Source organism: Danio rerio, chromosome 20, assembly GCF_052040795.2.
Source record: "Danio rerio strain M-AB ecotype USA chromosome 20, GRCz13ab, whole genome shotgun sequence".
NCBI classification, from domain to species: domain Eukaryota; kingdom Metazoa; phylum Chordata; class Actinopteri; order Cypriniformes; family Danionidae; genus Danio; species Danio rerio.
Window position 1 is genome coordinate 59,425,001 of NC_141040.1, and position 12,500 is coordinate 59,437,500.

At 42.5% G+C, this 12,500-nt stretch overlaps 1 protein-coding gene across 7 annotated transcripts in view; it reads left to right on the forward strand.

Moving 5' to 3' along the window:
- The window catches only part of pak5 (p21 protein (Cdc42/Rac)-activated kinase 5), an 83,943-nt gene that overhangs the window by 10,150 nt on the left and 61,293 nt on the right, over positions 1–12,500 (forward strand). For 4 of the 7 annotated variants that reach the window (XR_015945532.1, XR_015945534.1, NM_212962.3 and 1 more), the window contains 1 exon segment: positions 5,770–5,993. Coding sequence is in view for 4 of the 7 variants with exons in the window: in NM_212962.3 (NP_998127.2) it covers positions 5,790–5,993 (204 nt within the window). In the remaining 3 variants the exon portion in view is untranslated. 7 annotated transcript variants of the gene reach the window in all.

Genomic DNA, 12,500 nt, shown 5'->3' on the forward strand with positions numbered 1-12,500 from the left:
GGTGTTGTGTGTTGTGTTTTGTGTGTGTGGTGTTGTTTTGTTCTTTGTGTGTGTGTTGTGTATGTGTGTGTTGTGTGTTTTGTGATATGTTCTGCGTGTGTGTGTTGTGTCATGTTGTATAGTGTTGTGTGAGTGTGTCCATTTTGTGCATTGCGGGTGTGTTGTGTGTGTTGTTGTTGTTTTGTTGTGTTGTGTTTTGTGTTTGTGTGTGTGTTGGGGTGTTGTGTGTGTGGTGTTGTTGTGTTGTTTTGTTCTGTTTTGTGTATGTGTGTGTTGTGTTGTGCTTTGTGTTGTGTGTGTTGTTGTGTTGTGTTTTGTGTATGTGTGTGTTGTGTTTTGTGTTTTGTTGTGTTTTGTGTGTTGGTGTTGTGTGTGTTGTGTTTTGTGTTGTGTTGTGTTTTGTGTGTTGGTGTTGTGTGTGTTGTGTTTTGTGTATGTGTGTGTTGTTGTTGTGTTTTGTGTATGTGTGTTTTTTGTTGTGTGTCTTGTTGTTGTGTATGTGTCTGTTGTGTTGTGATTTGTGTTGTTGTTGTGTTGTTGTTGTGTATGTGTGTGTTGTTGTATTGTCTCTGTGTATGTGTGTGTTGTTGTTGTGTTGTGTGTGTTGTGTTGTGTTGTTGTTGTGTTGTTTTTTGTATATGTGTGTGTTGTTTTTGTGTTGTGTGTGTGTGTTGTTGTGTTCTGTTTTGTGTATGTGTGTTCTGTTGTTGTGTTGTCTGTGTGTATGTGTGTGTTGTTGTGTTGTGAGTTGTGTGTGTGTGTCTGTGTGTGTGTTGTTTTGTTGTGTGTGTGTTGTATTCTGTTTGGTGTATGTGTGTGTGTTGTTGTGTTGTCTGTGTATGTTTGTGTTGTTGTTGTGTTGTGTTTTGTGTGTGTGTGTGTGTGTGTGTGTGTTGTTGTTTTGTTGTGTGTGTGTTGTCTGTGTGTATGTGTGTTGTTGTTGTGTTTTGTGTGTGTTGTTGTTGTGTTGTGTTTTGTGTGTGTGTGTGTGTTGTTGTTTTGTTGTGTGTGTGTTGTCTGTGTGTATGTGTGTTGTTGTTGTGTTTTGTGTGTGTGTTGTTATTGTGTTGTGTTTGTGTGTTGTGTTTTGTGTATGTGTGTGTTGTTGTTGTGTTGTGTGTGTTGTGTGTTTTGTGAAATGTTCTGTGTGTGTGTGTGTTGTGTCATGTTGTATAGTGTGTTCATTTTGTGCAGTGCGGGTGTGTGTTATGTTGTGTGGGTGTGTTGTTTTGTGTGTGTGTGTATGTGTGTTGTTGTGTTGTGTGGGTTGTTGTTGTATTGTTCTTGTGTTGTGTACGTGTTGTTGTGTTGTGTGTGTTGTGTTGGTGGGTTGTGTGTGTGTGTTGTGTGTTTTGTAGAATGTTCTGCGGGTGTGTGTTGTGTCATGTTGTATAGTGTTGTGTGAGTGTGTTCATTTTTTGCAGTGCGGTTGTGTGTTATGTTGTGTGGGTGTGTTGTTTGAGTTGTGTGTGTGTGTGTTGTGCAGGCATGTGTTGTGTAGGATTCTACAGTTGTGCTGTGTGTGTGTGCGTGTGTGTGTGTGTGTGTGTGTGTGTGTTGTTCTGTCATGTTGTCAGTGGTGGTCAGTGGTATGCACATATGCAGCAGGCGTGTGGAATGCCATCGTGTGTGTGCTGTAAATAGCTGTGTGTGTGTGTGTGTGTGTGTGTGTGTGCGTGTGTGTGTGTGTGTGACAGCCGGTGCCGGTGCGCTGCTGTCACACACTGCTGTATTGTTGACGGTCAGCTGAAGATCAGAAGACAGAAGCTCAATCACCAACCAGCACAGGTCAGCCAATCACATGAGTGAGGGGCGGGACTGATGCTCTGACTGACCAATGGCAGCAGAGGGTGTGTCAGAGACAGAGGCCTGGCTTACAGAAACAGTGAGTGTGTGTGTGTGTGTGAGTGTGTGTAGACATGACTCAGGGAATGACTCTGTTACTCTTCATCAGGAGTGAGCTCAGCTGATTAGAGGTAATGATGAAGATGAGGATGAGGATGATCACTCACACTCGCTCTGCTTCACTCTTACAGTCTGTGCTGCACTGGGGTTGCTAGGGTGTTCTGCGCTGTTGTCAGGCTGTTGCTAGGGTATTCTGCAGGAAGGTTACTAGAGTGTTTATGGGGGATTTCAGACTGATGCTGTGTGGTTGCTAGGGAGTTCTATGTTATTGTCAGGAGTGTTACTGTGTGATCGCTCAAGTGTTCTTGAGTGTGGTTGCTAGGGTGTTTTGAACATTTGTCAGACTGATGCTAGGGTGTTCTAAGCTGTTGAAAGGGTTAATGCTGTATGGTTTGTGTGGTGCTTTAGGCAGTTGTCAGGCTGATGCTGTGTGGTTGCTAGGGTGTTGTGGATTGTTAACAGACTGATGCTGTGTGGTTGCTAGGGTGTTCTGGGCAGTTGTCAGGCTGATGATGTGTGGTTGCTAGGGTGTTCTGCGCAGATGTGAGGCTGATGATGTGTGGTTGCTAGGGTGTTTTGGACAGTTGTCAGGCTGATGATGTGTGGTTGCTAGGGTGCTCTGAGCGGTTGTCAGGCTGATGATGTGTGGTTGCTAGGTTGTTTTGGGCAGTTGTCAGGCTGATGATGTGTGGTTGCTAGGGTGTTCTGAGGGATTGTCTGGCTGATGCTGTGTGGTTGCTAGGGTGTTTTCAACATTTGTCAGGTTGTTGCTGTGTGGTTGCTAAGGTGATCTAGGTTATGGTCAGAAATGTTAATGTGTGGTTGTTACAGTGATCTGGGTGATGGTTAGGAATGTTTGTTTGTGGTTGCTAGGTTGTTCTAGGCTGTTGAGAGACTGTTGCTGTGTGGTTGCTAAGGTGATCTAGGTTATGATCAGAAATGTTAATGTGTGGTTGCTAGGGTGTGCTAGTCTGTTGAGAGACTGATGCTGTGTGGTTGCTAAGGTGGTCTGGGTGATGGTTAGGAATGATACTGTGTCGTTTCTAGGGTGTTCTAGGCTGTTGAGAGACTGATGCTGTGTGGTTGCTAAGGTGATCTGGGTGATGGTTAGGAATGATACTGTGTCGTTTCTAGGGTGTTCTAGGCTTTTGAGAGACTGAGGCTGTGTGGTGTGTGTGTGGTGTTTTAGGCAGTTGCCAGGCTGATGGTGTAGGGTTACCAAGGTGTTTCTGATTCTGTGTGGTTGTTAGGGTGATCTGAGTTATGGTCAGAAATGTTAATGTGTGGTTATGTAGTGTTCTGGGCTGTTGACAAGCTGTCACATTGTAGTTGCTAGGGTGTTCTGAGCAATTGTCAAACTGATGCTCTGTGGTTGCTGGGGTGCGTTAGGCAGTTGTCAGACTGATGACTTGTGGTTGCTAGGGTATTTTGGGTTGTTGTCAAGCTGATGCGGTATGGTTGCTAGGGTTTTCTGGGCCGTTGTCAGGCTGATGCTGTCTGATTGTCTTATAAGTTTATCCGGGGGTCTGTAATCTTCCTCCAGTCCCTGTAATCCGCTGTCCTGGCTGTGGTCCTGATGTAGGTCACAGGTTGTCGTCGTGTGCTGACTGTAATCCTGCAATGTCTGAGCGGGTCTGATGCTGTACGCTGTGCTGAGCTTCACACATCACCCTTCTACAGCTCAGCACACTGCTTATAGTGTATACACACTACAGCGGAGATCACTAACACTACACTACACACTCAGAACAACACGACGCACGCTGACGAGCGCATTAACACTCAGAACTGGAGCATGTGGATTGAGTGTGTGTGTGTGTGTGTGTGTGTGTGACGCTCTGATGAAGAGTGTGAAGCGTTTGCTCATATTAGTGAGCTGCTTTAACTCTGTCACACTGTGTTTTGTCGTGAGTTTGATGAGTGTGTGTGTGTGTGTGTGTGTGTATGTGTGTAGACAAGATATTCTGAGTGGCATGAGCAACATCTGCTGTGTCAGTGAGTGTGTATGAGCGTGTGTGTGTGAGAGGGTGGCGCTGTGGTATTTCTGTTGGCTGGATGGTGTTTCTGTGCAGGACATTCCTTTGAAACTCCAGTAGCGCACACACACACACACACACACACACACACACACACACACACACACACTAACACACACACACAGTGCCAGTGTCAGCTGTGTCTTGGCTAGAACCGCGGTGTGTGTGTGTGTGTGTGTGTGAGTGTGTGGCCCACAGATAAGCTAAATGAAGTGGTGAATAAGCGACGCTCGTGGAGAACACTACACATGTTCAGTTTTATATTGAATCTTTTACATTTGTTTCTCTTAATTAGACAGTAGTTTTTAAGTGTTCTGAGTGAAACATTTCCAGCCTGAACTATATCCGTCCCTCAGATGTTCCTCCTTCAGCTGTTGTGACGTTCATCTGGCGTCTGACACTGAGCATTTCACTCTGTAAATGAAGCACACAGGCCTCAACATGGAGAGAACAGATGAAAACAGACACGTTCCAGACCCAGAACTGAACATAAATTCAGTTTAATTATTACACGGCTCTATGGAGTACTTGATTCTGATTGGTCGATCACAGTAACTTTTAAACCATGTTATTTAAATAGGGGTGCAGTGATTATGGATGCTGGTTGTGTGATTATAGAGGAATAAGCTCAGTTTCACGGTTCTCAGGTTTATTATGAGTTCATTCATTTCAGAACACCACTAGTTTAGTAAATCACTCCGTGTGTTTTACAGTGTTATTTACTGCTGCTCAGTTACTGAATAATACAGTAATAAACAATAATAAACAAACAATAGTTCAATTCTCTCTTCGGACTTAAAAATAAGTACACTCAAAAAAAAAAATGTTGAATGAACATGATTTAATCGTGGCACCCTTTATGCATCTAATCCAATCAAGTAAACCTGAACTGCTTTGAACATGTTGTATGAACACAAAGCACATTTGTAGATAAAGCATGGTTTCAATATGTCTGTCTAACTTCTTTGCAACTAATTGACTCAAAATGTTTGTATTGTGTTATTCTAATTAAAATGATTCTAATTTACTCAATGTAACACTAAAGCTTTACTTTAACAAAATTATGTCTTGTTAAATCAGCTAGTAAATTTCTTGTTCAATATTGTTGTTTAAATTCATTCATTCATTTTCTTGTCGGCTTAGTCCCTTTATTAATCCGGGGTCGCCACTGCGGAATGAACCACCAACTTATCCAGCAAGTTTTTTACGCAGCGGATGCCCTTCCAGCCGCAACCCATCTGGGAAACATCCACACACACACACACACACACACACTCATACACTACAGACAATTTAGCCTACCCAATTCACCTGTACCGCATGTGTTTGGACTGTGGGGGAAACCGGAGCACCCGGAGGAAACCCACACCAACACGGGGAGAACATGCAAACTCCACACAGAAACACCAACTGACCCAGCCGAGACTCAGAGACTCCAGAGACATTCTTGCTGTGAGGTGAACGTGCTATCCACTGCGCCACCGTGCCGCCCCTTCAGTCTCATTATGCAACTGATAAAGATGAAAATAAATGCAGGAGTTGTAACTACTAGAGCTCAGATCGCTGTTTTGTGTCTCAGATGTAGTTGTGTGGCCAGTAGTGCTGTGATAATTAGCATAAAGCACATGCAGCTGGTGGTTATTGCAGGATAAATGTTGGCAGGTTTATCAGCAGAACCTCTGATCACAATAGCATCAGTAACATTACACATGCTGTGACCGACCAATCAGAGTCAAGTATTGCGGGAGCTGTGAGAAACACCGGCTGGATGTGAAGCTGATGCTGTTGGTGTGTGTGTGTGTGTGTGTGTGTGTGTGTGTGCGTGCAGGTTTCTCCAGCTCTTCCAGCATGTTTGGAAAGAAGAAGAAGCGTCTGGAGATTTCGGCTCCGTCTAACTTCGAGCACCGCGTGCACACAGACTTCGACCCGCAGCAGCAGAAGTTCACCGGCCTGCCGCAGCAATGGCAGAGTCTGCTGGCGGACACAGCCAACCGGCCCAAACCCATGGTGGACCCGTCCTACATCACACCCATACAGCTGGCTCCTATGAAGGTACACACACACACATGCACACACACACACAAGCACACAGGTCTCATGGCGACACACACCTGCTGGGAGTAATACACGTAATCAGTAGCTGAAAACAGGACTGAGGGTTCTTGAGTGTGTGATGTCAGGAAATGAACATGACTGGAGTTGAAGAGCTGTTCATGAGGCTGTCATTAACCCTTTATAACCCTCACATGACACACATTATGAATGTGATTGAGGTCGTGTTCATGTTATGAAGCGTCATTCTCTTAAACATGACTGTCGTAAGACGTTATCACAGAGCTTAGAATCAGCAAGAGGCGACACTCAGTAGAACGTTCCACTGCAGCAGCAGCAGCCCCGCCATTCTGCCATCTTGGAGTGAAAGTGATCAGCCGGTCATTGGGTCTTACTGCTGTCGCGATGGCAAGAAGCTGCTTTGATTTTATTCATTTATTTAAAGCTGAGATACAACCTGAAAGATGCTCAGAAGACTGGTGATCATTCACACTTTTAATAGTTCATTTAACAGACTTGTTTAATATACTAACCATACTTACTTTCACTTTTAGGTGAAATCACTTTAAATGACTTTAATAGTTGCATACAGATGAATGCAGATTTCTGGATTGAACTTAAATGAAATGAACCTGACTTTCAATATAAGATGTTGACAGACTGACAGGACACTTTTAGTTGCAGTATTATGTTATATTAGTATGTTTTCCAGCGTTGTCTGTTAAAGAAAGACTAATAAAGCTTTTGTGTAAAATATATTATTATGAATATGTCTCCTGATCTGAATCCAACACTGAAGAGACATTAAGTTGAGCAGAGTGAATCTACACTGGGCTCACGGTTTGGTTCGGTTACGATTATCATGCCATCATTCGCTTCAATTCGGTATCTCGGTGCACTGACGATGCTTTCCATACAGAGTTAGATTTTTTTTTCACGACACAAGATTTTTAAAACATTTAAATCTATACATATATTAATATTCATACACTATTTATAATACAATATTGTTCTTTGATACAGCAGTCAGATATATGAACTGGAGCCTTAATGTGACCTGCTCAAAGAAAACTCTCTTTCTGAATGAATCAAACAAAACTCCAACACACACACAGAAGACAGCAGGAGCATTTACAGCTAATAAACTCATGTCAGTGTTCTCCCGTCTGCTTTTTGAGCGCTGACAGGCGAGGTCTTACGAGTGGGTCACATGTGCAAAGAGAGAAAGAGAGAGAGAGAGAGAGAGAGAGAGAGAGAGAGAGAGAGAGAGAGAGAGAGGCAGAGATAGAGTTTTACAGCATTTCTCCGTATAGTAGTGCAATAGCGGCTCATGTTGTGCCTTCTTCAGTGTCAATGAAAGACTGTCCAGCAAACTCACAAGCAGTCGAACTGTGCATAATTATCTAGATTTTAAGTAGTAGGAGTGTTTTATTTACTCGCCCTCGCCTCCTTCACCACAGTATTCTACTGAGACATAATAACTGGTTCTGATCTATTCCTGAACCGATATTAAATTGTCCCCGTCTGCATTGCGGTGCACCAAAGAAACAATTCATTTGGACACCCCTAACACAAACAGCTGAAGTCAGGATTATTCGCCCCCTTTGAGTTTTGTTTTCTAGTTTAAATATTTCCCTCATGATGTTGAACAGATTCAGGAAATGTTCACAGTGTTTCCTCTAATATTTGTTCTTCTGGAGAAAGTCTGATTTGTTTTATTTCGGCTAGAATATAGAATAAAAGCAGTACTTAATTGTTTTAAAGCCATTTTAAGGTCAAAATGATTAGCTCCTTTAAGCTATATATTTTCGCTTACATATTTACTATCGTTATACAATGACTTGCCTATTGCCTATTACAATGAATTGCCCTAACCTGCCTAGTTACCCTAATTACCCTAGTGAAGCCTTTACATGTCACTGTAAGCTGTATGGAAGTGTCTTGAAGAATATCTAGTCTAATATTATTTACTGTCATCATGACAAAGAAAAAATAAATCAGTTATTAGAGATGAGTTATTAACGCTATTATGATTAGGAATGGGGGCGACGCAGTGGCGCAGTTGGTAGTGCTGTCACCTCACAGCAAGAGGGTCGTTGGGTCGCTGGTTCGAGTCCCGGCTGGTTCATTTGATGTTTCTGTGTGGAGTTTGCATGTTCTCCCCGTGTTGGCGTGGGTTTCCTCCGGGTGCTCCGGTTTCCCACACAGTCCAAACACATGCGGTACAGGTGAATTGGGTAGTGTATGAGTGTATGTGTGAATGTGTGGATGTTACCCAGAGATGGATCCACTGCGTAAAATCGTGCTGGCTAAGTTGGCGGTTCATTCCGCTGTGGCGACCCCGGATTAATAAAGGGACTAAGCCGAAAAGGAAATGAATGAATGATTAGAATGTGCTGGAGAAATCTGCTCTCCGTTAAGCAGAAATCTGGAAAAATAAACAGGGGTGAATAACTCTGACCTCTACTGTAGATGTGTACACTCTCAGAAAAAAATGGCACAATGTCGCACCAAAGAAGATACAAACCCTTGTGTTTATTTTAGTGTTAGTGCCCCTTTTCCATGTACAGTAAAGAATAAAAAATACTTAAACATCAATTAAAAGATCTAAACATCTTAACATTTTAAAAATCATTTTTCATCATTTCACTAAATGTGTGCATGAACGCTCTGCATGTGCTGGACTTTCACCAGCTCTCCTGTGTAGTGGAGAGCAAACACCAATTCAGCAGATATCAATAGTGAATTGATATTTATCAGAAAATGCTTACCAAATGTTTATTAAAATGTCTTGAATGATCAGTCTACAACACCTGTGGTTTTGTTTTATCAGATGTTTTGTATTATCGATCTTAATAATGTGGATGAGTGTGTTTAAGCGTGTGCGTGTACATGATGGTTCATGTTTTAATATGGAAACTAGTCATACATCATGTCGCCTCTTCAGTCATATTGATTTTGATAGATATTGTAATAGAGAAGGAGTTGTCCAACACTGATGAACCTTTATATGAGAACAGTTGTGAGCCTTCATTTCAGTTCTGCTGTTAAAGGTACAGAACAGCAGCATAAGAGCTCTTTCTGTACTATATACGGTACAACTTTACAAAGAGACAGAACTATTCCTTAAACAGCATCATTTGCACCACCGTCCACCTTTTTTCTGAGAGTGTATAGTATAATACTTAACTCATATTTGATTGATTCTGTCTACTGTTAGTTATCTGTGCTGTTGTCCTGTTAGAATTTTCATTCCAAAATGGCCGCCACATATTTCATTCATTCATTCATTTTCTTGTTGGCTTAGTCCCTTTATTAAACTGGGGTCGCCACAGTGGAATGAACCGCCAACTTATCCAACATGCTTTTATGCAGCGGATGCCCTTCCAGCTGCAACCCATCTTTAGGAAACATCCACACACACACTCATACACTACGGACAATTTAGCCTACCCAATTCACCTGTACCGCATGTGTTTGGACCGTGGGGGAAACCGGAGCACCCGGAGGAAACCCACACAAAGGCAGGGAGAACATGCAAACTCCACATAGAAACGCCAACTGAACCGAGGTTCGAACCAGCGATCTTCTTGTTGTGAGGCGACAGCACTACCTACTGCGCCACTGCGTCACCCCGCCACATATCTGTTTCCCAAAACTCAAGAGCTGATTTTGTGATGTAAATGTGCTGAGATGTGAATGAGGCTGTTCATAATGCTCTCACAGACTAACCACACTGTTAATCAGACATCCTAATGACAAATACAGCTCATCACTCTGAACACAGGATCAGTCTTATGGCAACGTCAGCTCGTCATGATGATCAATGTCATCTCTGTGATTAAAATGTCATACCTGAGCCTATGACACTTCAGAAGAGTTATAAGCACACATACGATCTCAGTCACATTCATAAGATGTCACGGCATGATGTGTCATGGCAGTCTTATGAACGCACACACACACACACACGCATACACACACAAGTGTTACCATATTAGATTTATATGTGTGTATATTATTATGTGTGTGTTTGTTCATGAAGAATCAGGTGCTCTGCCAACTTTAGGAGTTAATAACTCACCTGCTGGAATATTCAGTCCATTGTGTGTGTGTGTGTGTGTGTGTGTTTTAGTGTGTATGTTGGGATGGGCAAAATACAGCAGCCACAATAAGCATCAACATAAAATCCTGTATTTTGAAAATACAACACAACACTTTTACAAGAGAGCAGGACATTTCTACATTTACATTTACATTTAGTCATTTAGCAGACGCTTTTATCCAAAGCGACTTACAAATGAGGACAAGGAAGCAATTTACACAACTATAAGAGCAACAATGAATAAGTGCTATAAGCAAGTTTCAGGTCTGTAAAGTCTAAGAAGGGAAGTATTAGTAGTATTAGGTTTTTTTTTTTTTTTTTTTTTGTACAGTTAGTGTGATATTCAGAGAGGCAATTGCAGATTAGGAAGTGTAGTGGAGACTAAATAGTTGGGTTTTTAGTGGTTTCTTGAAAGTTGAACATTCAAGATTTCTACACACTCCTCCTCTCAGTGGGCATATTGGATTCAGTTCAACTCATCTTTATTTGTATAGCGCATTTACAATGTAGATTGTGTCAAAGCAGCTGAACATAGAAGATCATAGTGAATGTTAACAGTGCATTTCAGTTCTCAGTGTTTAAGTTCAGTTCAGTTCAGTTCAGTTCAGTTCAGTGTGGTTTAATAATCACTACTGAAAGTCCAAACACTGAAGAGCAAATCCATCCATGCACAGCTTTACAGATCCTAAACCATGCAAGCCAATGGTGACAGAGGAGGAACAAACTTCATTAATTGGCGAAAGTGAAGAATTAAAAAACCAGGAGAGAAACCAGGCTCAGTTGGGCACCACCATTTCTCCTCTGGCCAAACGTCTTGTGTAGAGCTGCAGTCTAGGCGCTGAAGGCTGGAGAATGCTGGACCTTAGCGAAGACTCGTCTGTCCCTGGAGTGTCACAGGAATCAGTCTCATGCTCAGGGCCGGAGTGGGACTCCTTTTCAGCCCTGGAGTTTCAAGCCTCAGACCGGCCCACCTCAGTTCACGACTGACTATATTAAAATAAGGTCATTTCCAAATCAGTTTCTAATGACACTATCACGTCTTTTTTGAGAAAACAGCTGCTTTAGAACTTCAAATGTTCAACAACCCTAACAGTATTATATGTCTTAACAATAAAAATAAAAAAATAAAAACCTACTCAGACGAGGATCAAACCCGGGTCCGCAGTGTCATAGCCTAACGCGCTAATCACTGGACCACAACAACTGCGTTAATAGTGGCTCGTTTTACTTATATCATCATTAACCAGGCTGCGAGAAAATAGATAAAAAGAGCAGAGCTTTGGTAAAATAATTAATAGGAAGACTGTGGTCAAGTAAAAAAAAATAATTAATGTAAAAAGTGTGACTGCTGAGAGCAACAGATTCTGGAGCTAGGGACAACGGCCCTCGCGGCCAAAAAACGCACCGGCCCACCGGCAATTCTCCCGGTCCTCCCGATTAGCCAATCCGGGCCTGCTCATGCTCTCCACTCCTCCACGACCACCACAGCAGCTGCTCAGGATACGGCCTGGTCCAGGATTATGGAAACCTTGCGATCATCTCGTCGCTGGTCTTGGATCGAATCAGTGGTGCTGCATAGTCTCTGAGGGCCTGGGGATGAGTATTCCCAGGTGGAAATAGAGAATAAAAAGAATAATGAGCGTAGCTGCTGTTCATAGTGTATATAAACGAGATGCAGAAACCTGTGTGGAGCACATTCATGCATCATACTGCTGAGTGTATGCTTTACTAAACAGATAGGTCTTTAGTGTTGAAATGAGTGTGTCTGACCCTCGACATTATCAGGAAGGCTATTCCAGAGTTCAGGAGCCATAAATGAGAAGACTCGACCTCCTTTACTCGACTTTGCTATTCTAGGTACTACCAGAAGCCCTGAGTTTAGAGATCTTAAAGAGCGAGCTGGATTGTAGCAAGACAGAAGGTTTCTTCACCGTTAACTTGACTTAAGGCTGATTTATACTTCTGCATCAAGCACACGCGTTTGCTCCAGCGCAGCCTTTACACGATCATATTGACCTTATTCTAAAATGTGGAAGTGCGGCTGTTTTCGCGATTGTCTTAGAACTTCCGTTTCAGTCGCCAATGGGAGAAATGACAAGGAATAATAAACGGCAAAAAACGGTCAAACTACTCGCTCTACAAACAAATGCTTGCATGACTACACAGACCAAGTAGAATAATATAACAAGGAAATATCAGTTTGCAACATCAAACAGCGAAACGAGCAGTTTTTAATGTGCAAAAATAAACTGAAGTGAATGAGAGCGGAAGTCTCGTGCCAAAAAGATTCAAATGGCAGCGCCCGCTCGTCTGAGGAGAATAAGGTCAATAGCTCTTGCTGTGGCCGTCACTTACACGCACCTCTCTAAAAGTGTAAATACACATTGCAACAGTGAGTAATG